Here is a 27,927-nt window from a genome sequence, read left to right on the forward strand (position 1 = left end):
TAAATTTTAGTAATCCCAAAATAAATGTTGGCTAACTACATAAAGCTAAATTCAGGGCACCCACACACCTCCCCCATAGAGGCCCCCTTACCCTTGTCAATTGCGAAATAAACAGATCATACAGATCTCCAGTCCCTCTGCAATGCAGGGGCTTCTTGGGCACAATCTGCATCTATGGAGTAAGAAAAAAAAAGGAAGCTGGCAGAGGAAGCTGCCACGGGATTTCTCATTCTCTAACTCTTTAATAGTTTACTAAATTACTATTTGGAACAAATAGGGGCTCTTCATTTACTGAAAGGTGATTATCAATTCAAAGAAAAGAATTTCAGCTTCTAATAAAAATTCAGTAAGACTGTCAGAAATTATTCTAACCTCAGGAACTACCTACATAAATAAATTGACTAATTTCATTAAAGAATATGGAAGAAATTATGACATGGTAGGAAATCAGTTATATAAAGAACAAAGAAATAGGGCAAGATGGTGCATATCTATAATCCCAGCTACTTGGGAAGCTGAGGAAGGAGGATCACAAGTTCAAGGCCAGCCTGGGCAACTTAGACCATGTCTCAAAATAATAAAAAGGACTGAGGATATAGCAATTCAGTGGTAGAGTGCCCTGGGTTCAATACCTAATCCCAAAGCAAGAAAAAAAGGAACAAGGAGAAGCCAGAAGAAATGGGCTTAAGTACAATCCCTACTACACACAAATATTAAGAGTATGGCTAAGTCCCCAATCTGAAAATTTATTTGCTTATATGCAAAATAATAAATACAAAACCTTCACAAAATTGTATTAAGTGAAGAACAGTATAATAAAGGTGCTTTGTCAGCTGTAGTTGACTTTGAAGAACAAGAGTTGTTTCTTTGAAGAAGTAAGACATCTGCTCTCCACAAAAGGTACCAAGCCCTTCATTTAACCTCAGTTTGAGCTTGCAAATCTATTTATACAGAAGAAAAAGTCTTATCCTCCAGAGAAACTTCTGACTTCAATCAAGTCTCATCTATTCAACCCTCTTTGTCATCTCTCCTTTTTTAAAAGTTGCTTGTACACTATCCTCCAGACTAAGCACAAATTAAAGAACTAAGAGCATGTATCTTTCAAATGTACTATTCCTGGGTTTCAAAATCCAAATTCTGAAGTTGCAAAAACTTCCCAGTGAAGTACAAAATCTGCCCCAAAAAACAACTATAAAACTGCATTTAACCATCAAAACCAACAATTTTTGTGCTCTTATTATCAACCAAAGGGGAAAAAAACACAAGAGAAGTTCTTTCGTGACAAATAATAGAACGTCTCAGTAAGTACAGTCAGATCTGGCATCTTACCAGAAGCTGCCTCCATGTCCTAACCCAGCTCCATGGACATGAAAATTCCATTAAAGTGAAGTCGACCATGAAAACTGGCAGCTTCATTGGCACATGGGGATGACTTTGATTTGGAGCACAGAGTGAAAACTCATACCAAGTGGAAAACAGAAAAACTTGCATCTCTCTTTGCCTACAGTTGCTATACCATTATAGCAAGCTGCAAATCTGAGAACTAGCTAAAAAATTTAACAGTGAGATTCTGAAAACGGACAGATCCTTAAGAAAAGGGCCTATGCCTTTCACACAATCCTTATTGACTACAAGTTTGCACATATGCCCAGGGTACACCTAATAGGTTCCAAGCTCACTACAAAATGTCATCTAATTAGAAGGCTCAGTGAATGGAGAGGGGAAACTGGAAATGTAAGAGATCAAACATGCAACACAACCTGGCTACTCTGCATGAAGGTTGGGCATGTCTCAGTGGTAGGACATTTGCCTAGCACATATGAGGCCCTGGGTACAACCACAGATGGAAGGAAGGGAGATAGAGAGGAAATAAATTTTGTATGACCACACAGAAAGATATAAGAAAACTCAATAGAAAGAGAAAGAGGCAAACATGAAAGTGGACTGAACACCGAGTGTGCTTCCTAAGCACACACAATCCACCAGCAGAGAGAGCCTTAGTGGCTCAAAGACGTAGGCACAAACTACAATCAGTCATTTCCCAATACTAAACCATGTAATCACAGGTGCAAGCCCCAGAAAGTCAAACCAAAAAATGAAAATATGCAATTTCAAAGAGCTTGGAAGACACATCAATAATAGTGCATGGTGGGAGACAAATTCTACAGTTGAATTTCACACAAGTTTCTAAATAAACACAACTTGAAGAAGGGGAAGTGAATAAAATCAGAATCCAGAATGTGTATAATATGCTATATAAAATGTCCAATTCAAAGAAAAAAATATAAGCCACAAGAAAAAAACGTAAAACATGTCATATGGGAGGTGAGGGAGTGTCACTAGCAAGTTATATCTAAGACCATATCTTGGATTTAACAAAGACCTCAAAAATTTATCATAATATATTTAAAGAATTTTTTATAGGAAACTACGCTTAAAGAAGTAAATACATATTGACATGACATAAAAATAGGGGCTATCTAAGAAATCCAAACTATTTTAAAAAGTAGAAATTTTAATAATTGAAAAGTACAATAACTGAAATGAAATATTTACTAGACAGTCAGAAGAGCAGATTTCATATTAGACTAAGAGTAAATATTGACATCAAAGATAAATTATCCAATTAGAAGAACAGTAGAAAAAACACTAAAAGACACTACAGACATGTAGACAACACCAAATATACCAGCATACATGGGATGATGTCCCAGAATGGGGAGAGTAAAATTTATGAAATAAAACTTTTCAAATATCATAGAAACAAAAATGTACAAGAAATCCAAAATAGAACAAACACAGAGAAATCCTCACCTATTAAACAAACCATTCATTACAAACTAAAGAAAGAAATCTTGAAGGCAACAAGAAGAAAATGAGTCATTACATATAAATCTTTTCAACAAACAATACTGGGACAGCTGTGTGTCCATATGCAAAAAAAAAAAAAAAAATCAACACACGCAAATATACACACACACTTTTGCCTCACATCATATACAAAAATTAACCAGTCAGCAAACATCTTTTTCAAGGAACCATCAAGTTAGTATTTTAAGTTTTCTGGGCCATATGGTCTCCACAGCAACTACACAATAGTTACTAGAGGGAAAGCAGGCACAGACAGTATGTATATCCATGGGTGTGGTTATGTTCCAATAACACCTTATTTATGAAAACTAGCTTTGAGTCAGATGGGTTCATTCCACGGGCTATATGTTGCCATCTCTTATTCAAGAAGAAAAGGAGAAAATCTTTGTGACCTTAGATTGGACAAAGATTTCCAAACATGATACCAAAAACAGAAACCATACATAAAAAAGACAACTGAATTCATCAAAATTAAAAACTTTTGTTCTTCATTAATAAATCATATAAGGAGAGAAACTTTTCTGTTTCTAATAAAGAACTTGTACAGAGAATATATAAATTCTCTTACAACTCAGTAAGATAATAAATTACGTAAATTAAAATTGGGGAAAACTAATGAATAGATTTTTCACATAAAATACAGAAATGAAAAAAATTAACAAATGACTAATAAGCACATGAAAATTTGCTCAACATCATTAGTCATTAGAGAGATACAAAGTAACAGTAACATCACAATGAGATTGCACTACATAGCTATCAGAATGATTTTAATCAAAAACACAGTAACAGCTATTGTCCAGGATGTGGAAAAACTAGAACCATCATGCATTGTTCCTAGAAACAAAATGTTGCAGACACTTTATATGACCTAGTAACTCTATTCCTAAGTAACTATTCAAGACAAATTAAAACATATTGACATAAAGAGTACAAGAATGTTTGTAACATTACTCATAACAGCAAAAAGTGGAAATGATTTAACCATCCACTAACTGGTACATGAATAAATAAATTGTGCTACACTCATTTAATGGAATAATTATTTGGCAATAAAAAGGAATAGACTACTGATACATGCAACAACATAAATGAACCTCGAAAACAGTACACTATGGGGATGGAGTTACAGCTCATTGGTAGAGCACTTGCCTAGCATGTATGAGGCACTGGGTGCGATCCTCAGCACCACATAAAAAGAATAAATTAAAAAAAAAGGTATTGTGTCCATCTAACTAAAAAAAAATTATTTAAAAAATATATAAAGGTCTATCAACAACTAAAAACAATTTTTTTTAAAAAGTGCACTACGAGAAAAAGGACAGTTACAAAAGACATTTTGTATGATTCAATTTATATGAAATTTTCAGAAAATGCAAATCTAGAAATAGAAAGCAGATCATTCGTTAGTTGAAATTGAGAGTGGGAGCAGGGATTACTTCAATTGGACAGGAGATTTGTTTTTAGATTAGTGTTCTAAAACTAGATTGGGAGAACATCTGAACAACTCAATAAACTTACTTCAAAAAAAAATCAATGAATTAAATCTTTACACTGGTGAATTTTGTATTATGTAAATTATACCTCAACAAAACTATGGGAGAAAGGAAAAGGAGAATCTACCTTTCCCTCCTACAAGCTATGCCACCTGCAGCAGATTACTACCCTCAGCCTCAATCTGTCATCTGTAAAAATCAAATAATTAATCCTTACCACACGGGGCTCTTGTGAGCACTTTGGTAATGAAAAGGAACATTTTATCCCTTCTTTTTCTGTCTTATGATTTAAACCATTATTGCCAAAAAATTATATATGTAAGACATATAACAGACTAAAAAGAGTTAAAATCCTAGAACCAACAGTGGGACATTCTTTTTTTAAACAAGCAAAACCACTCTTACTGTCACTCAGTATGAAAATGCTCATCACAACATAAAAATTCTAATGTAAAAATGTGAATTCTAATATAAATATTTCAAGTGATAAGAAAATATAATTTAACTGGTAGTAATTTTTAATTAGTAGCATACAAATAACTGAAACCTTAAAACTGATATTTTAAATTAAATAAAATCGTATTTACAAAAAGTTATTCACTATTCTTTCTCTGTCACTAATACCACTGAGATTTATTCTCTTCCCCTTTTAGTTAGAAAACATTCACAGAAAATGGGGGAACAAAATACATTTAGGTAAATACAAAACATCTTTACTCTGATAAAAATAAAATACATTCTCGTCTTCTCAAATGTCTTTTGCTACATCTTATGCATTCTTTTCATGGTCACAGAAACTTAAATTGTTCCTTTACCACAAACAAGCAATTTTTACCTATTATTCCAGAACTCTTTCTTGTTCTATAATTCTGAAAAAAAAAAAAATGTTCTCTCAATGATGTGTAGGTAACAGTGAAAGGGAACCAACATACATTTGTTCTAAAACTTCAATAGTGCCACCAAATAAGATTTAACTGCAAAACATGCAGAAATACACAAATATGGGTATAAATGTCACAGAATAAAAACACACTTGAAACTGGCACTGCTCATGTGACTATTATTAAATTGGTGAGAAAGAAACTCTCAGGCTTTTTTCTATATCTGGAGTTAAGCCATTCCATCCTCTTAAAATCTAACTACACAGGCACATCTTAACTTTTCTCTGACCATTTCTAATATCTGAAGACCTTCAATGAGGCTTACAATCAGAAAGCAAAGTAAAATCTTAAGATCCAGTACAAATCTAATCTATAATAAGAATTAAAATGGCATTTAAGGGAGGTAAAAATACAAAGAGTTGGAATGGCAATATGATAGCCTAGAATTGAGAAAAGAAGGGAGTTTTACAGGAGCGTTAACATACCAGGCCATATGCTATAATCTTTAGAAGGGCCTGTCTATAAAACTAGCCTTTGGCTAGCATCTGGGAACTTGGCTTTTAGAATATTTATTTGATAAGGGAGTTTTATCTACTTGGGTCACTGCCATGTAAAGTAGTCCAAGGCTATCCTACTGGAGAGGGGAGGCCATACGAAAGACAAGTCCTGGAAGATGAGTGACAAGTGAAGACAGATGAGAACCGAGGTGCCTCAGGAGACAACCAGCACCACAGCCAGGCAGGAACAAAGAGCATCTTGGAGCATTCTGCCTCCGTCAATCTGCCTCAACTCGCAACATATGCAAAAGACAAGTTATCTCCACTGACCTCTGACCAAATTTCTAACCCACAAAATCATGAGCAAAAAAACTGGCAGGATGAGGTGATTTCTTTTGCTCCAACAATACCTGGGACAAAACAAACAAACAAAATACTGGTATCTGGAAACAGGGATGCTGCTATAGCAGAAACCTGCAATACATCACACTGGCTTTTGAGACTCAAGAGGCAAATGGAAGCTGAAAGGACAAAAAGGAGACAATGGAAACAAAGAGCAATGAGGAAACTGCTCAAGGAGGCTGGAAGAAGCAGGACTCCCACTGTATACTGGAAGAACAATTAACAAAACTGTCACATGAAGTAAATCAGAATATTAAAAATATACCTAATGGACCTGTAGATCTGACTAAGGACATTTCCACATGGAATATCCTGGAAATAGTGGTTACATTACAATCAAACATTAGAAGGTACAAGGAGAAAACTTAAGCTGAAAAATGAACTGTTTAACTTATAAGCAGAATTTAAGATAAATACATTTTTTTTAATTTTTTTAGTTGTAGATGGACACAATACCTTTATTTATTTTTATGTGCTGCTGAGGATAGAACTAGTATCTCACACATGCAAAGCACACCCTCCACCTCTGAGCCACAACCCCAACCCCCAAAAAAATACATGTTTTAAAATTTATTTATTCTTTTTAGGAAGGTATTTTATAGTTTTTCCCCATATTTTTATTGATGCATTATGGCTGTACATAAAGGTGAGATTCATTGTTATGTATCTACATACATACATGCACACAATGTAACAATATAATTTAACCAATATCATTCCCTAGTAGTTTCCCCTGACCCCTTCTCTATACTTTACTGATCTCCCTTTAGTTTTCATGAGATTCCCCCCAACCTTCATTTTCCCTTTTTCTCTCCAGCTTTCACATGACAGAAATCATTCAACCACTAACTTTCTGAGTTTGGCTTACTTTGCATAACATAATATTCTCAAGTTCCATCCATTTTCCTTCAAATTTCATTCTTTTACAGCTCAATTAAACTCCATTGTGTATTAATACCACATTTTCTTTAACCATTCATCCACTTACAGGCTAGTTTGACTATTGTAAATTTTGCTGTTACAAACATCTGTATGGATGTATCACTTTAGTATGATGATTTTAAATCTTTAGGATAAATACAGAGGTATATAGTCATGCAGTGATTCCATTCCTAGTGTTCTGAGGAAATTCCATACAGATTTCCAGAGTGGTTGTACTAATTTACAATCTCACCAACAGTGTAAAAGTGTTTCTTTATCTACACATCCTCTCCAGCATTTATTATTCTTTATATTCTTGATGGCTGCCATGTAACTGGAATGAGATGAAATCTCAGTGTAGTTTTGACTGGCATTTCCCTAATCGCTAACATTTTTCCATATATTTGTTGGCCATTTGTATTTCTTCTTTTGATAGATGTCTGTTTAGTCCACTTGCCCATATATTAATTGGGCTATATGTTTTTTGGTGTTAAGTTTGAGTTTTTTATATATTCTAGATATTAAGCCTTTGTTTATAGCTAGCAAAGATTTTTCTCCCATTCTGTAGGTTCACTCTTCATATTCCTAATTGTTTTCTTTGATGTGCAGAAGCTTTTTAATTTGATGTCATCCCATTTGTTAACTCCTCACATTATTTCCTGAGCTTTAGAGGTTCTAAAGAGAAAGTCATTGCCTACTCCCAATGTTGGGAGTTGACCCTATGTTTCTTCTATGAGTTGTATAATTTCTGTCTGATTCCTAGGTCTTTGATCCATTTTAAGTTGATTTTGTACAGGGTAAAAAGTATAAAGATTTAGTCTCATTCTTCTACATATGAATAACCAGTTTTTCTAGCATCATGTGTTTAAGGGGCTGTTTTTTCTCCAAAATACGTTTTTGGAACTTTTGTCAAGGTTCAAATGACTGTATCTGTGTGTATTTGTCTCTGTGTCTTCTACTCTGAACCACTGGTCTGTGTGTCTGCTTTATGCCAATGCCATGCAATTTTTGTTACTACAGTAATTCTGCAGTATAATTTGAAGTCAGTCAGGTATTGTGATGCCTCTAGCATTATTTTTTTCTTTTTTTTTTTTTTTTTGGTGGTGGGGGGTGCTTAAAGAAAAATACTTCTAACCAAGAATAACAGGGTTGAAAAAATAACTTTCTCATGACTAGTCTCTTAGTCAGCAAAAGACCATCAAAGAAGGAAGTCTGAGCTCAAAGATCAAATCCAGAGCACTGCCAATAAACATGGCAAGATCATCAAAAAGAAGGCATCTTTAAGCTTCTCTGTTAAGCCCTCAGAAAGATTTAAGGCAGTAGTAAAACACCTTATCAGGAAAACAAAAGGGTTTCTAAAGATATTTTCAGGAATCTTAGCATGGTGGCACCAGCCTATAATCCCAGCTACCAGACAGGCTGAGGCAGGAGGATTCAGTGGTAGAGCATTTGCCTAGCATGCACCAAGCCTGGGTTCAATCTCCAGTACTGCAAAAAGAGACAAAAACAAATTTATAGAACTCTAACTTAGAATCCCAAGTAGAGAGAGTCCAGTTTCATAAAGAATTCTGGATATAAACTTTGTCTAATGGAGTAGATTTATAATCTGGTATATATCCATAGTGTGTAAGGAAATTTATCAGAACTAGAAGAAACACTGCTCTAAATGAAATAAACCTCTAGACTTTCAAACTGGTACATACATGAACCAGACTGAGACCACTTCTCAGGTGCAAACAAGGCCAATTTCTTAAGGAAAATAAAATGACTCGGAATAAAACCAATAGCCCAAAGGACCCCAGTCAAAAGATGAGAAAAATAATGAATTATTAAACCAATAACAGAAGATAGAACCAAGATACAGTCATGGGATAGTCTTTGTTCCCTGGTTAGAGTTCAGAATTATTTTGTCCTGCAGACTAGTATATGATCCTTCCTGGTTTCTATTCTTTCATCCTCCAATAAGAAATATCTATTTGTGGTCAACTATGCCTCTCTTAAAATCATAGTATACTGAGTATATGGTAGGGGTGGAGTAAGGGGTTGAAGGGAAACAGGAGTAACTTGTCTTCTTAGTTTACAGTCTCCAAATTAAGAGGAGCAACTCCAAAGCCTCACTCATATACTAACCTGATGCCACCAGGAGAACAAATGAGGAATATTATCAGAAAGTCAACACCATGGCCCCAGACATATGAGTGAGGCCATCTTGGACCCTATTACCCATCTAAGCCACCTTGGTCAACATCTTGTAGACCAGAACATGGTGCAACCTGCCCAAATTCCTGACCCAAATATTGTAAACAATAAGACAGCTATAATTTTAAGCCACTACATTTTGGAATAATTTGTCGGTCAGTAACAGATAACTGACACAGGTAGTGAATACAACGTTTGTATTCAGGTACTGAATACAAATGTTTACTAGACAGTATCTAAAAGGAGCATTAGTGCCAGGTATAGGGACCACACCTGCAATCCCAGGGATTTGGAAGGCTGAGGACAAGGATTGTAAGTTCAAGGTCAGTCTCAGCAATTTAACCAGTCCATCACAAAATAAAAGTGATAAAGCATTCCTGGGTTCAATACTGGGTACCACAAGAAAATAATGATTTTTAAAAATAAAGGTAGCATTAGAGATTCTAATGTAACACAGGACTAGTTTATTTCATACTATTTACAAGAGAGGAAAGTATAAAGAAGAAATATGAATATTGGTTTCAAGTTTCTATTTTCCTAAATTTCATTTCCTATTTTGTTTTTGAAATAATAACAAAAATGCTATTTTGTTAAAATCTCCTTTAGGGTACTGTCAGTGTATTGGTTGTACTACTGAAATTTATTTAGAGAAAAATGTGGGTTTTTTTCATGATAAAATATAGAAATATTTCAGCAAATGAAATTTTTCTGTCTTTTGTGAAGAATGAGAACCTGTGATTATATCAACAATCCAAGAAAGAAGAAATATATATGGTTTCACAATTTCTGAGAAGTTAGAATACATTATAAGACAATCTAAAATTATAATTTAATATTACACTGGTTTTTGGAAACTTCAGCTTAATATAATTACTCAAGATTATCATTTGTGAAAAGACTAACAGAAGTAAATAATACTTTGAATATAAAAACCCAAAAAGACTATAATAACAGACTAAAACCAACAAGAAACAAATTAAATAAAAGTGAAAAGTTATACACGATTAGGATTAAAAAGATACCATACAAAATTCTGATGGAGAAAACAATCCATCCTAATAGTATGAAAAAGCCTTAATTTTTAGCTGATCATAAGTACATTAGCCAATAGTAAGTAAGCCACATCAGCATAAAAACTGTTAATGTAATTTTAGATTTCATTAATCTATATACCTAATCAATATGTACTGGCAATCTACTATGAACCATATACTTTACTAAGAAGAATACAGTGAACAGATCCAAAGATGGAATAATCTCATCATATTTGTAACTAGTCAAACTACATATGAAATATTAAATACATGTTAAGAAAGTAATAAATATGACCTACAAATGAGAAGTGTTTCTAATTTAAATGCCACAGTAAAAGAAAAAAGAAATTTCTTAACATTTTTTTCATTATACTGAAATAAATTAATGACTCTGTTAGGCAAAGTGGTAGGCACTATAGTATACAGTGGAGAGGAAAACAGATATTGTTCCTATCATCATTGTGCTTATGGTCTAATTAGTACCACATCACAGGAAGATCTTTAGTGGGAATAAAATAATGATCTGTAAAGTATATTATAAAAGATTCATATACTGAAATAAATGCCTTCCAAAGTTATTTCCAAATCTAAAATATAATGATTAATTATAGTACTGTACCACAAAAGAATATAATTATTATTCTAAGATATAGAAATGTCTAAAGAATACCAGGCAAACCAAGATACACACACAACAAACCACACTTACAGGGTTTTTTTTTTTTTTTAACCTTTCTACCTAAAAAAATACCACATCAATTTATATGTTTAGCCTTCATAGGCAAACTACTTAAAATCAACATCAATCCACATTAAGAAAATGCAACCTCAAATTTTATTTCATCTCAAATAACAAAATGTTAATGTCCTTACTCTAATAATTATCATACCTTAGTTAAGATAATTCCAAAGAAATTAACATCTAGGATTTCTTATATTAATCAATATACCTTTCCATGGCTTTAGCTGTATAAGGCAAATGCATTTCAATACTGTGTTCATCTTCATCTGTCTGTAGAGTCATGCGTTCAAACATTCCTGTCTTCCATAGCTCTCCGTAAACTAGATTTCAAAATATATTAAAACAAATATATTAATGTATGTCTGTATCCTGTGAGATTCCAACCACTCACACAAAGCTACATGCTTTGGCAAGAGGCAAAAGCACCACATAGTACTCTCCATTTTTGGTTTGAGAGGCAGGGCGGGAGAGAGAAAGAGAGAGAGAACAACTAATGCTCATGTGCTAGCTAAAATAATAATACACAAAAAACTTATCATATTTATATGTCATGGTCATATAAAAAATAATAATTTAAAACTTTCATCAGTTCATCATTTCTAATATCACCTGGATCTAGACTATTCATTGATTTTAATCAGGACATATTAGCAAGAACAGTTAAATACAATTCCTACTGTAATAGACAAAAATCACTGATCTATTTACAATTAAGGTTAACAATATAGTTTTTGAGTTTTGCTTTGCTTTTTAATAAAATACATGGTATTGTTAGTTTACATTCCAGGTTTCCCTCATTCTACAATCAGAAAATTCCTACTAGGAATGCTATTTTTCTCAAAATTCAAAATTAAGCTTGTGGCAGAGATCAAAAGACAAATTCGTCACAGCACCATGCTAACTTAAAATGACCTAGTAATTCAGACCTAGTAATTCCCATGAACTGTGCTTAAAACTGGATACTATAGAACAAGAAAAAGATAAAATTTTGATGATATAATAATATTTTAGGGCTGGGGTTGTGGCTCAGCGCTTGCCTAGCATGCGCAAGGCCCTGGGTTCGTTCCTCAACACCACATAAAAATAAATAAACAAAATAAAGGTATTGTGCCTAACCAAAAATAAATAAATATTTTTTTTAAAAAAAAAGAATATTCTAACTATATCCTTAAATGGGTTATCAAAGAAATAAAGAAATGGTGGTATGATCTCTTTTCTACAAAATTAGATCTAATGAAAACTTATCCATTTCTTCACTGGTAGAATTCACAAAACCATACTTTTCCAAGTGCCCCAATAAGCTTTTAAAAGTAAAGTGTGGGGCTGGGGATATAGCTCAGCTGGTAAAGCACAAGGTCCTGCGTTCAATTCCCAGCACCACAAAAAAAGAAAAAGTAAAGTGTGTTTCCTAGAACCATCTCAAGAAGCAAAGTTAGCAACTCTTCAGTCTCATTAATAAGATGCATCCCAGCAACAAACTGCTAACACTTTATGATACTCAAAACCTCAGATTATGGAAAAAATGAACAATGCAAAAAAATTCAATTTAATCAAATTTTAAAACCTCAAATTATGAAAACTGAAACCTAAAAAAATGAAAATGAGCTAATCATCTCTTTTGTACCTGGAATCTTTCATTCTACAGAAGGAACTGTTACAAAATTTACTGAATCAACAACAGCATCCATAAAAATCTTACAATATAATTTAACAAACTGAAGGATACACCCCAAGTTCATGAAGATGATTACTTGGGGAAGGTAAATTGAGTTCAGAAAGAAGGATAACTGTGGGTAAAGTGGAAGATGAGTACATCAGTATTTTTTATACTATTCTCTACACAGTTCTGTATATTTTAAATCATTCTTCCTCACAACCCCAAAAAGCCTTTGTAAATAAGTCAAAAGATTTTACTTTACACATCTATTGTATAATAAATTAAATAAAAATGTGAATTCTGAAACCCAATGGGGAAAAAAACTAAACCAAAATAATACATTTAAAAACAAAATATATTTAAGATTTCTATAGCACCTTTTAGATTTTCATAACTATAGGCTCTCCCTGCCTCATTAAAATCATTAGAGAAGACATAAAATATATTAATTCCATTATCTATTTGAGAGAAAAGTGATCTACACAAATGTAGACCAATGTGCCCAATTATTAAGTTGAATGTACATTAACTTCTTGTCTCAAGGTACAATGAGCAAATGATACTTCCCTGAATATAAATGTAGCCACTGCAGTATTGAGATGAGTGGATCTGAAGAGATTTTTGTTTTTAGCAGGAAAACACTAGTTGTCTTTTAGGGATTTGTTTGTTTTTTTTTTCTGTGTTATTGTTTTATACAGATTAGTTAACAACAAATTTTATTTTTAAAGTTCAGCTATTATGATATTCATGTTTGTGTTTTTCAATTAAAATTTCCATTAAAAGATCTTTAGTTATTTAAAAGCTATAAGATTTCTTTATACTTACTCTTTTGGTCAATACGAAGGTCATATAGAGGTGTCCTATATATATCCACACTGGAAAGTGCACATCGAGAGAGGGGCACATGATGAGAAGGCCCAAGGATGAAAATTCTCCGGCTAGGAGATATGCAACAAAGAACATAGAACAATTGTACTTCTATACAAACCTTTCCTAATATATTATTACCTAAGGGGGAGAAAATAAGTAATCCTAAATAATTACTTTTTTCCCTTTTTGACTACTTTCATTGCCAACTGTTAATGTAAAAAGCTAGACTATGTAATTCACATGTTGAAGTCCCAACTCCCAACACTGACTACAACTGGATTTGGAGTAAGATCTTTATAAAGAGCTAATTAAAAATGAGGGCATGAGGATAGGAGCTTTATCAATATGACTGCTATCCCTACATAACGAGAGGAGAGACTAACATTAGAGTCCTATCTGAAGAGGCACCAAGACACAGCCATCTACAGGCCAAAGAGAAAAAAGACTCAGAGAAAACAACCCTACCAGCAGCTTGATATTGAACTTCCAACTTCCAGAATTGTTTAAAAAAATTAAGTAATAAATTTCTGTTGTTTAAGTTACATGAGCCCTAGGAAACTAATACTTCTCAGTTATTAATTTCAATTCCTTGTCCCTGTTTTTATGTTAGAAGGCTTTTAAAAGATCATGTTCAATACTCGGAAAAACTAAGTATCAATCTTTACAGTAAAACAACCTATTATGCATAAAATCATCTCGGTATTTTAATAGCTAGAAGATTTATTTAACTGAATTTTAAACATTTCAGTTATCAAAAGTCTCAAAAGTCTAACACTTCCTAAGATCCACCAAAATTTTAATTAAAATGATATAAAATTCTAACCCACAAAAAACAACAGTAACAATGAGGCATTATGGTAAAACTATTTCTACATTTCTTTCTTGGCAAAGAAAAAAAGGCATCTTGTTGAGAATTCCATGTAATAAGCTTTCTCTATTCTCATTTAAGTAGAAGTCCTTCTCAAAAACAAAGAAACTTAGTTATGGTGTTATTTGCACTACAATCTTACCTAAAGAAAAGCAAAGGGCTAAGCTGTAGCTTAAATCTTTGTAATCCCTTTACCTGGCACCAAGAATAAAATTAACTTCCTCTCATTTTATCTCAAACATCCAAACCAGCCCTACAGTCTAAAGTCCAAAACTATCCATTTTCTCTGTTCTCTAAGATTCATATAAACCAATCTTCCCCCGTTACACACAGACAAAAAACAAATTAGACTCAAAACAGTAAAACTATGAGAAGGAAGCATTAGATGAGAGCCTATATACCTAGAAAATTAAGTACTACTCATTGCTTAACAGAAAAAGACTAAGAAATGTGTCTTAGTCTTATGACCATGAATGTTGTGTTTTAACACTGTATTTATTTTGATAAAATTGAATTACTAAGCTAAAGGATATTAACCCATTGTTTGCTATATGTTATTTCATATCCTGGGAAGGAAAGGAGAAAATAAGAAAGTTGTGGGCAGGTGATTCTCAGTTTGGCGTCCCCAAACCTCAAGAGGTCATATAGCAAACATAAAGATTTCATGCTCAAGCCATTTGTGATCAGAGACTATGTCTCTCCCTTCTATTATTAGCATTGTAATCCTTACTTCTTGTCACCACCTCTATCATCAAACCAATAAACACTTCAGGGGAAAAAAGTCAAGATTCCTAAATGAACAAAATCAAGAGATATCATTCTGTTCTCATATGTTAACAACACACAAATGTTCTGAATTTTTTAAAATTAAAACCTAGGGCTAGGGAGGTGGCTCAAGCAGTAGTGTGCTTGCCTGGCATGCACGTGGTGCTGGTTCGATCCTCAGCACAACATACAAATAAAATAAAGATGTTGTGTCTGCCGAAAACAGGAAAATAAATATTAAAAAATTCTCTCTCTCTCTCTCTCTCTTAAAAAAAAGTTAAAACCTAATGTGGATCATATATAATAGTCACTCAGGAATGTTTAGTTCACTTGATTAATGCCAAGTATTACATGAACCAAAAATCAATAAGGTAGGGCCAGGCTCAGAGGCGCACACCCACTATATTCCCAGCTACTCAGGGAAGCCGAAAAGTGGGAGAAACACTTGAGCCCAGGAGTTCCATTCCAGCCTGGGCAACATAGAGAAACCCAGGATGGGAGAAAAGAGAAGACTCAAGTATGAAAAGGGGCATATTTTTCTGACTGAGGAATGAATTTATGATAAGACAAAAGAGATATAACATTTATATTCAGAACACTCCTAGAAAATCTAGGATATAGAATTAAAATATGAAATTATATTTTTATTAAGTATTGATCTAAACTTAAAGCCATATAGATAAATTTCATAATTACAAAGGATCCTCAAGGCTAGCAGATAAGTACTGCTCCAGAAATACACACTGGAGGTATGCTGGAACCTAATCAGCTCCTCTGATAATGATTACTTGCCTTGCTTACCTTTCTGTCAAACCCAGTTCACATGAAGGCCAAAGAGACCCTACTAATCTGAATAAACCACTGTTTTACCAACAGATTCTTTGTAATTTGGTAGAAACTCACCCGAAAATCAACATAGTTAATCTCTACTCTTGATATAATGAGGTAACAAGAAAAAAAAAGGTTTAAGTCCCATCAATATAAAAGCCTTAAAAGTGACATATGCAAAAATAAAATCAGACTTCATGAAAAAGAAGCAAAAAAGGCAGATTAAGCCAGTAGTAATCTCACAACAGATCTCTTTGGTTAGCTAAATGATAACAAAAGAAAATCAACAGTGAATATGAGCCAGGTATGGTGATGCACACCTGTAATCCTAGCAGCCTGGGAAGCTAGAGACAGGACAATCACAGGTTCAAAGCCAGCCTCAGCAATTTAGCGACGTCCCAAACAACTTAGCAAGACCCTGTCTCAAAATAGAAAATTTAAAAAGAGCTGGAGATGAGGCTTAATGGTTAGCACCTCTGGGTTCAATCCCTGGTACCAAAAAAAGAGTATACATTAAAGTTCATGCATTTATTTATTTATTTATTTTTTGCTAAATTGCTAGATCCATAAACACAAACACTAAGGCCACAGGAATATTTTGGAGAGAAACAAATGACTAATACAGGCACTTGAAATATTACCATTTTCCTTCTTTTTAATTAAATGCAAGCTTTGTCTTTAAGGGAATAATAGCTTTTTCATATTAGCAAATCATAACTGTTACTATCCAGGGAAAAGAAACTTTTTAAATGAAATAATAGGGGGAGGGGTATCACAGGCATTCTCTCAGAAATAAATGTAGTTCACATGACAGCTCCAGAGAATTCATATATGGAGTGAGTTTCTATGATAAGTATGTGTGCCTGATACAAGCTGAATGTCTGACCTCATGAATATTTTTTCAACTACTTATTCCAACAATTAGAATATATGTAATTTTTTTAAATGTATTTCATAGGAAGTTGAGATATTTTAAAGAATAAAATGTCATATGGCCTCAAAAAAGATTCCTTTTTCTCTCCTTTTTTGCTGGTTTTCCTGCAAATGAATATGAATATGAATTAAAATCCAGTTTCTTCCTAAGTACATTCCAAATTCTGGATTCTTAGAGTTTAAGTAATAGGAAAAGATTCTGCACTATCAATATGGAAAAGAAATTCATTAAATGTTCCTCGTTTTAAAATTTTGCAGTACTAGGGATTAAGCTCAAAGAAACTTTACCACTAAGCCCTTTTTATTTTTTATTTTGAGACGAGGTCTCTCTAAGTTGCTCAGTCTGGCCTTTCACCTTCAATCCTCCTGCCTTGGCCTTCTGAGTCTCTGGGATTATAGGTATGGGACAACATGCTCAGCTAATGTTCCATTTTCAAATTTCTTAAAAAGCCAAAGTGGTCTTTTTGAAACAGAGATCATTTCATTTCCCTTATAGGATAAAAACTTAAAATCCTCAAAATAGGACTTAAGGTCTCGAATGAACTTGAACCTTCTTATATTACTCTTAGTCCCTATGATTGTTAATGCTATAGATACTTGATGACACATAACTTTGCCTACTGCAAAGTTTTTACAAGTCATCATTCCCTTTTCTTGGCTGGATGGCTTAAAAATGAGTTCTGCAGAGATGTCTTCCCCAATACCTTTCCCACAATTTAAATCAAATCACTCAAAGTCCATTACAGCAGTTTTCAAAGTGTGAACTGTGAATTATTGATATTCCCCAAGGACCTCTGAAGTAGTAGTACACAAAACTAAAACAATTTTCATAATAATACAAGGAAGATATCTGCTTTTTCCATTGTGTTGGCATTTGCCCTTATGGTACAAAAATGAGAATGCATATTTTAAAAAATGAAGATAGATAAAGCTGCATATTAGGAAGTTGGTCAGGATAATCAAATCTATGTATTAGAAGTCTTTTTTTTCACCTTTACTTCACACTAACCTTGTAAAATATTTTTTAATTGTACATGGACACAATACCTTTATTTATTTATTTTTATGTGATGCTCAGGATCAAAACCCAGAGCCTCACACATGCGAGTCAAGTGCTCTACCACTGAGCCACAACCTCAGCCCCACTACCCATTAATTTTTTAAAGTCAGTTTCACTTAATTTCATTAAAAATCTTGAGCCTTAAAAACCCATTTTAAGGGCTGGGGTTGTGGCTCAGCAGGGTGCTCGCCTTGCACAAGTGCGGCCCTGGGTTCGATCCTCAGCACCACATAAAAATAAATAAATAAAATAAAGGTATTGTGTCCATGTACAACTAAAATATAAATTTTAAAAAATCGTAATACTCTGCATAATACAACGCATTCAATTTTGGTGGGAAATGCATAAAGCATTTCAGCTGCATATGTAAATAAATCTCAGGGAAAACATCTGTGTGAAAATGACCTGTGAACTAAACTAGATTTTTTTTTTCCCAAAAAAATCTTTACTTAAAAAAACTTATTGTACAGTTGGGCATGGTGGTACATTCCTATAACCAAAAGAGTCCAACTATGACCATCAGTTATTAATTTTACACTTAGATCTGAGATTTTAATGATCCAGAATTCCATTATTATACGCTAATTACATAAATTTGATCACACCCTTTATCTTCTTTGTTCTTTACTCTCTTCCCTCTATCCTTCTTCCTTTTCCTTCCATTCTAATTTTCCACCAATTTACTTAATTCATGCTTTCCATTTCTATCAACATAGACTCTATACTTCTCAACATGTTCCTAAGGCAAATCTGATAATGAGGGATCTCTCTAGCACAAGATATCAGCAATAAAAATTCTGCCAAATACAGAAATGTTTGGGGAAAAGCTGTTATTTAAATTAACCTTGGTTATATCTGGCTTATAGTCCCAGATCAAATTACAGAATCCCCTAAAAATCTTCTCAATTTAATTTCTATTTGTTCTCATTCATGAATAAATTAGTTAAGACTGTATGTATTAAATATGTATCAAGTAATATTTGTTAAAGATATTCCTCAAAAACATAAATGAAGCAAGCAAGACTAAGCAAAAGTTCATGTGGAAATATTTACTAATAAAAATTTGTAAATTTATTTTCAACAAATTTAAGAAAAATGCAAAGCCCTTAGTTCAATTTGAATCATCTTTGTAAACTGTTATAGTTTTAAAATTGTTACTGAATGACTTATTTTTATTGACAGGAGAAGGTACTTGAAATATTTTAGAATCTGACAGTGAATTTCTATGGTATTTGAAGTGTAATAACTCTTATAGGATTCAACAAGGGCTTTTTTAAATTTTTTATTTAAATAAAAAAATGGCAGAGTACACCACATAAAAATTTAAAAGAGCAGTGTTTTTGAAAATTTGAACAAATTGCTCGAAGGCAAAGGAGCATGCTAAAGGTGATCACTGCAAACTCAAAAGCTGGTATGCATGTCGTCTTTCAGTGACTATGCTCTATCTCTAGTGTCACAGGCTTGCCTAAAGATCAACATTTGACAGAATTAAAATGATCATTTTTATCTGTTAACATACAGTTAGCTGGTACATCTCACGTTACAGACTGGAGCCTCATACTGGACCATGGAGTAAGTTAACTACTTAAATAAAATACTAGTCAGTAAATTAAGGAATTTGAGTGCAATCTAGAGTAGAAACTTTTGGAAGTTCAAAAACATCTATTTTTTCTTAATATTTTTAAATTGTAGATGGACAAAATACCTTTGTGTTATTTATTTTTATGTGATGCTGAGGATTGAACCCAAGCCTCACATGTGCTAGGCAAGCACTACTGAGCCACAAGCCCAGCCCCACAAGCTTCTTATTTTAAACAAATATACACTACTTAATCTCAACTTCCCAGAAACTATTTTTTTATTTGTTCTTTTTAGAAACACATGGCAGTAGAGTGTATTTTGACATATGATACATACATGGAGTATAATGTATTGTAATTAGGCCCAAAAAGTTTAGTAAAAAGCTAATTACAGCCAGACACAGTAGTAAATACCTGTAATCCCAGCTATTTGAGAGGCTAAGCCAGCAGGATCACAAGTTCAAGGCCAGTCTAGGCATATTAGTGAGATTTGGTCTCAAAATAAAAAATAAAAAAGGAAGGGGAATGGTTGGAGATATGGCTCAATGGTAAAGTGATTGTGTAGCATGCATGAGGCCTGGGTTCAATCCCCAACAACCAAAAAAAGGGAGTGGGGGTTGTAATTGTGGCTCAGAGGTACAGCACTCGCCTACCAAGAGTGAAGCACTGGGTTCGAGCCTCAGCATCACCTAAAAATAAAGATATTGTGTCTACCTATAACTAAAAATAAATAAAAAAATATTTTTTAAAGGGGGAGGGAGGGTCCTGGGAATGGTAAAGCACTCTTGGGTTCAATCCCTAGTATAGGGTGAGTAGGAACCTAATTTGAAAGCCCTTGTTGAATCATCAAGAGTTATTATACTTCAAATACCATAGAAATTCACTGTGAGATTCTAAAATATATCAAGTATCTTCTCCTATCAATAAAAAGTGAGTCATTCAGTAACAATTTTAAAACTATAACAATTTACAAAGATGATTCAAATTGAACTAAGGGCTTTGCATTTTTCTTAAAAATGTTTACCTCCGGATTTTCAAAGAAAAATAACCAAAATATCAGCCACCATGTATGCCTGTATTCCTAGCAGCTCAGGAGGCTGAAGCAGGAGGATCGTGAATTCAAAGCCAGCTTCAGCAACTAAGCGAGACCCTACCTCTAAATAAGATATTTTAAAAAGGCCTGGGAATGTGGCAGTGGTTAAGTGGCTCTGGGTTCAATCCCCACTCCTAAAAATAAAAGAGAAAGAGAGAGAAAAGAAAAGAACCAAAATACTTAATTTTCTAATAGTTTCATAATAAAACATTTTACCAACCAAAGACAAATGTTCAGAGAAAGAAAAAGAGTACTAAAGAGTACTAAAGATTTCCTAATCTATGTAAGATATAATAATATTCATTAAAAAATTAAATTTCTAATTGAGAGGATAACAATAAGGAAGACGAAAAACAAATGGTTTCTAAGACACAACAATTATTATATAATTCCCAAAATTCACCCACTTAAAACTACATTACTTACGTAATAGATGGATCCACTTGTTTGTAAGCATGGGCAGCACAAGATCCACAGTACGTATATCCTGCATGGCTACAAAATAAAATGATTGCTTAAATTTAATGATCAGGTTCATAATGAAGATATTCCGAAAAAAAACTTTACAAAGAAATGTAATAACTAAACATAAAAGAATTAAGTGCATAGATTAAAGATCAATGTAGTTAACAATGCAACCTCTAGAAGATAATAGAACACATATCTGGTCTACACTGTATAGCAATTTTAAAGTTTAAATATATTCTTTAAATTTTTTGGCCTAAAGGACAATTAAATTTATAGACATTCAAGGCTTACTTAAAATTGCTAATTTAACACTATTAACATGAGTTTTTTAAATTCCTCTACAGCAACATTGGCAGACTATTACAAAACAATGGTAAGACCCAAGGATAAATAAAACCAAACAAAAACAAATACCTGCAACTACCATAATTCTCTCCATCTTTAACGATAAGGAATTGACTTGACCCTATATGTATTAGGTCTCTCATTTTCTTTCAATACTACTCTTCCCTTTCACCTGGTTTCAACATTTAACCAGTTCTCCTATCACCAACAGAATGACTTTTCCCTGACCTCATTTTTCTTTCTTGATTCATTCTGGGTATGTAAGTCATAGTCACAGTCACTTTCCTTAGTGCTTACTTCCTAGTATGCTGCCAGTGATATGTTGGTAAATGTTTTAAAAACTGGCTCTACAGGAAAAATACTGCATACATACTCATTTATTATAAAATTTTACTGTGTGTGCATGTGTGTGTGTGTATGTGTGAGTGTGTGTTTTCCACCCGGCTCTTCTCTCTGGTCTATCTCAAACCCAAGGACATCTCAGATTTTGGTCTATCTCAAACCTCAAGGACATGTCATCATTTCAACACTGCTTTGCTTTCTGTTACCACTCATTCCATCTACTGTGGTTTAGATCTTGAGTATCCTCCAAAGGTTCATGCTTTAAGAGGCTTGGTTCCCAAATTGATGCTACTGTTAGGCAATAGAACCTTTGGATAGGGTGGGACCTAGTAGGAGGTCTTCAAATCAATAGGGATATGCCCTCAAAAGGGGTCACGGAATCCTGGTCTCTTCTTTCTCTCTTTTGCTTCCCAGCCATGAAGTGAGCAGTTTTGGTCTGCTACATGTTCCCACAGTATAATTCCTCATCAAAGACCTAAAAGCAACAATACCAATTAATCATGAACTGAAATCTCTAAAACTGTGACCCAAAATTAACCTTTTCTTTTCATAATTGATTATACCAGTTGTTTGCTAGTGTTAACAGAAAGTTGACTAACACACCAACCTCCATTTCATAAACCACCTTACAGAAGTTAGTTCCTACCTACTTGTCACTCTTAAATTTAAGGACCAACCTTAACTTTCTATTTCTAGTGTAAGTTTCTTTCAGTATTGCATCTTATTCCTTAACCATCCAGAAAGGCTTCTTAGAAACAGTGAATTCTTGAAGCATAGAAAGGATAAAAACATAGAAGGGTAAGAACATGAAGGAAGAGCATACAAGCTGAAAGAAGAACATAAACAAATGTCCACATGCATGATATAGATGAGAAAACACAAGACTGGCCCGAATAATGCTAAGCTGGAGTCAAGCAGAGGAACATGGCCTTGATAAAACAAAATACTGGGGGGGAAAAAATACTGTGCACTCTTGAGTAGAAAAGTGACAATGTGAAATTATCACTAGTCTACTACTGAAAAGCATTTGCACAAAAGATAGATTAAAAGCAAGAGGTGTTTAAAACACACACACACACACACACACACACAAAACCTCCCTTGGAAACTGTGGCAATGATATATATAGCAAAGCGTGAGGTACCAATGCCATGCCAGTGGGAAATGAGAAATGAATGCTCTATAGTTTAAAAAATAAAAGAAAAACATCTTAGTGACCAAGTGTGGGGGAAGATGATGAAAAGGAGGAAGATTATGACAATAATAGCAATAATATTTACTAAATGCTATTAGTAAGGTACTAAGGTACTATTATTCAGGTACTTTTATGTACTTCAAAGTATTAAGTCATTTAAATCCTCATATCAATACTCATATGAGATAGAAATTATCATTTTTCTCATTTACAGATAAAGAAATTAAAAGCAGGGAGATTAAGAAACTTACTGAAAAACACATGGTATATTTCCAAGCCAGGATTTAAGATCAAACAGTAGTGTTCTAGAACCCATGCTTTTCACTACCATAAGAGACCATTACATGTTTGAAGGAAAAGGGGAAGGGACCTATCGAGAAGGAAAAGCAATAAGCCTGAAAACTGAAAGAAAATTAACAGAATCATATACTCTCTAAGACTGCAGAAAAGGATAAAAGTTTTAAAACACAATTAACACACAGTTAATAATGTTTTATAATGGAAGTCAGATATCATAGTTTCAGTCCTTTCTGAAGTTGAAGGCTTAGAAGTCTTATGAAAGTAAAGAGAAAACAGTTGCAGGGAGAGAAGAAGCAACTTGAACTGGTCTTACGTGGACAGAAAAATACATTGCACAGTGCTATTTTAAGATCAATCATTGAGTCTGCCATCCCTCTTATGCTCCCACCATGAAGAATTCAACTACATGAAAGGAGGATCATAATCAAGAGATTTCTAATACTTTTTTTTTATTTTTTTTATTTTTTTTTTAAGAGAGAGTGAGAGAGGAGAGAGAGAGAGAGAATTTTTAATATTTATTTTTTAGTTCTCGGCGGACACAACATCTTTGTTGGTATGTGGTGCTGAGGATCGAACCCGGGTCGCACGCATGCCAGGCGAGAGCGCTACCGCTTGAGCCACATCCCCAGCCCATACTTTTTTTTTTAAAGAGAGAAGAGAGAGAGAACTTAGAGAGAGAGAATTTTTTAATATTTATTTTTCAGTTTTCAGTGGACACAACATCTTTATTTATTTGTATGTGGTGCTGAGGATCGAACCCAGCACCCCATGCATGCCAGGCGAGCGCATTACCGCTTGAGCCACATCCCCTCTAATACTTTCTTTTTATCCTGGCCCAGATACATTGTAATGAAGAAAGCCAGAGTACTAACCATAGAATCTCACTACCACTACTTCCATACTAACCACAAAATCTTCAGTACTACTACTATTTCTGCTACCTTCAGTACTGCTACTAGTTCTGCTACCTATCTATCTATGATAGATAGAATCTATCATTCTACATATATATGGAAACAAAATTTAACCAACAAAGATCACTTATAGTAAAGGACACTTTGCTAAAGAAATAGGTAAAGTTTTTTTTTATGAACTATAGCCAGAAGAACCATAAAAATCTGACCACTAAAGAATATTCAAATATGCATATAAAGTATGTCCTACTGAGTTTTTAAAAAACTTTTAAAGCCCTAATACAAAGTCCATATGTTGGTTCTTCCATGTCACTCTAGTTCCCTAACAACTTCTCCTGAAGGCAAATGTGAAATTACACTTTAATACCTATGATTTTTAACTATGCTAAATCATGCCTCTGAAAAATTGATCTACTTTTAATAAGGAGTGAGTCTGCTTCTCCCTTTACTCCTACACAGCACAGCCTTTACAGCAGGCAGGTCCAGCTCCTGACCTACAAGAATTTCCATTTCTCCCACAGAGCTACAGTTGAATGTAGAAGCAGTGCCATGAGGCCATCGTCCACTGTGAAGAGCAGGATGTACTCTGCTAAGTCACTTCATGCCATCTTATAAAACAGTACTTTTGCCATAAGCTACACCATCTTAAGTTTAAGTGCTGAGATGGAATGACTATTAAAAAAAAAAAATTCATCACCTTCCTAGCACAACCATAAGGTATAAACAGATAAATACATTAATCATGCTAATAAAAATGACCACCCATGAACTTATCAAATTAATCATAAGCACATGGATGCATGGGCATGTCATTCCTATCAGAAAAACAGGCCTATGAGCTTACAGAACATGCCAGACCACCAAATAATGCAACCCCCTCAACTTTAGACCCATGAAAGTAGGGACATGCCCAGACTGGACACAATAGCACCCTGACCCCATCACCTAGTCACTCATGACCATTCTTGCCCAGGAAAACCGCCACAATGACAAGCCTCCTAATCTCTGTCTTCAGGTTTTAGCAGACTATTGTTTCTCCTGCCTATAATGGTCATACAAGTCCTATTCCAAGATGACATCTCAAGTGATTACTCCAAGTATTCACAATGAAACTGCCAAATGCCTACACCTTAACCTAGAATAAGTTCTTGTACTTTGACAGCACTCTGTCATGAATAAGTTCTTCCAATTGGTTGGCTGGTAGGTTCATAGTCTTATCTGACCACCTAAAGTGACTCCTTGCATTTTTATCTGCTTTCTGCCTTTGCCCTCACTTCAGCCTTCTAAATTCATGTGGCTGCCTTAAATCTTTCTTAGCCTTCCTGCAACCTAAATATATATACACACACACACACACACACACATAAATATAAATATATATGTGCAATTATAAAATTGTGTAAAGTCTAATGTGTGATTTGAGTAGTATAGATATTAGAAATTAAGACTGGAGCTAGGTGTGGTGGTGTACACCTGTAATCCCAGCAATTTGAGAGGCTGAAGCAGGACTGTCTCAGCAACTTAGTGAGACCTCGTCTCCAAAGGAAAAATTTTAAAAAGGACTGGAAATGTACCTCAGTTGTAAAGCACCCCTCAAATTCAAGCAAGAACCTGTGATTGCCTGGCCTATGATTACCAACTAACCCACAAATATTCAGTGAATTGCCACAAATGAAAATGATATAACCTGTAAATGTATTGTTATAAAACAAATTCTGACATTGTGGAAAGACACAAATGTGTTGTTCTATGTTAATGACACAGCACGTTCATGACATCCATGATCATTCACTGGTTTAGTGATGGTTTCCTGAACAGCAATCTAGACATGTACAGATCATTTAAAATCCTTCCTCAGGAAAACTACCAAATACTACATGACATAGACTTTAACTTGTTTGCTCTTAGTCATTTAAGTTCCTAAGTGAATAATATAAACTGATAATACCAAAACTCTCCCACACATTCTATGTATACCTTTTATCAAAAAGCATATGAGGTTAGGGATATAGATCAGTAGAAAATTTGTCTAGCTTATATGAAAACCTAGGATTATTCCCCAGCACTATAAAAGAAAAAGAAACAGGAGAAGAAAAAAAAAAGAAGAAGAAGAGGAGGAAGACACAGGATAGAAATAATAAAGAACAATTTAATTAGAATCCAACAAATTCAGGTTCTAATAGTCTTAGTTCTACTTAATAGAAACAAAAATGCAATAACAAAAATTAGGCAATGAAATGAGAATATTAGAACAGAGGAAATGAAAAGATCTCAAAACTGTAAGATCCACTGTAGCTAAGGTATAATTTTAAAAGCTAGAAACTAAAATTATGAAACTTCTCTGAATAGATGAGATCACCTTGATTAACATAGAGCCCTAAACAGTTTGCAGAAGTAGCAGTTTCCATATTCTCTCTTTCAATTTTATTTTGCTGTACCTATTCTTTTATTGTTTTTCTTTCATAAACACTCCAATGGCCCTCAAGATTTCTGCTTGAATAAAAAATATTAGAAGTAATAGCATCCACAAAAATGTCCCATGTTATGGGGCTCAGCAGTAGAGCACTCACCTAGCATGTGCGAGACACTGAGTTTGATCCTTAGCAACACATAAAAATAAATAAAATAAAGGTATTGTGTTCAACTACAACTAAAAAAAATTTTTTCTAAATGTCCAAGTTAGATAGTCATTATTCAGAATATTTTACTTTTACAAAATAGAATCTCACAAACATTAAGTAAACAATAATATGGCCTAAAAAAATTTTATTCAAGTTATTAAGTAAGAAAAGTAACAATAATGTTGCATATCTAGATTTTTTGTAACTATAAGAATATAGGATTTGAGATACTGACATGAATATCATACTACCTGGTATAAGCAAAGATTAGAGATGTGTATCCCCAGTAAGTAACTTGTGCCACTGTACCCAACTGCCAGTAACTTAATAAGCTATGAAGAAGGGCTGCTGCCAGGGTATGATGGGACTCCTAGGATCCCTAGGATTCACACTATTTGGGAGCATTGTAGAGAATACCCCATTGTGTACCTTCAATCTTAAAATATATAATTTATGAAGGTTCACTGACTCAAGATGTTTGGTGGTAGAATACTACAGGTATGCTTCACTATATTTAAACTAGTCTTCTATATAAATATCTTTAAGCTTTTACATTAACTAGTATTTATATTAAAATTAATATATAGAGAGAGGCACAGTGGTGCACACTTATAGTCCTAGCTACTCAGGAGGCTGAGACAGTGCATCACTTGAGCCCAGAAATTCAAGATCAGCTTGGGCAACATAGCAAGACCCTGTTTAAACAAGAATAGGTTAAAAAAAAAAAAATTCAATAATGAAAACTACACAATGAAAAAGTATTCTCCCCCTACCACTGCACCCCAATACTACTCCCATGAGGTTAACTTCTAACAATAATGATATGAAGAGGACTTCACTATTCATATTTATGTTTTATGTAAAAAATAATTTCATCATGTTAATACTACTAATTACCTGACTATATTTCTGTATTTTTATTTTCAGTAAGTGTTTTAGGCAACACATACCTACACAGCTCCCTTCTAAGTATTCTCATATATTCCTACATAGTGCAAGCAAAGAGATTGGCATTAAGGTTTCTGATCATCATGAAAGAAAGGTT

At 33.8% G+C, this 27,927-nt stretch overlaps 1 protein-coding gene across 1 annotated transcript in view; it reads right to left on the reverse strand.

Moving 5' to 3' along the window:
• The window catches only part of Memo1 (mediator of cell motility 1), a 117,744-nt gene that overhangs the window by 30,782 nt on the left and 59,035 nt on the right, over positions 1–27,927 (reverse strand). Inside the window, exons 3-5 of the mRNA XM_026385916.2 lie at positions 21,124–21,192; positions 13,526–13,638; positions 11,252–11,363 (exon numbers count right to left, since the gene is read on the reverse strand). Coding sequence (XP_026241701.1) covers positions 11,252–11,363; positions 13,526–13,638; positions 21,124–21,192 — 294 coding nt within the window. The remainder of the gene's footprint in view (positions 1–11,251; positions 11,364–13,525; positions 13,639–21,123; positions 21,193–27,927) is intronic.

This window comes from Urocitellus parryii, chromosome 12, assembly GCF_045843805.1.
Source record: "Urocitellus parryii isolate mUroPar1 chromosome 12, mUroPar1.hap1, whole genome shotgun sequence".
Lineage (NCBI taxonomy): Eukaryota > Metazoa > Chordata > Mammalia > Rodentia > Sciuridae > Urocitellus > Urocitellus parryii.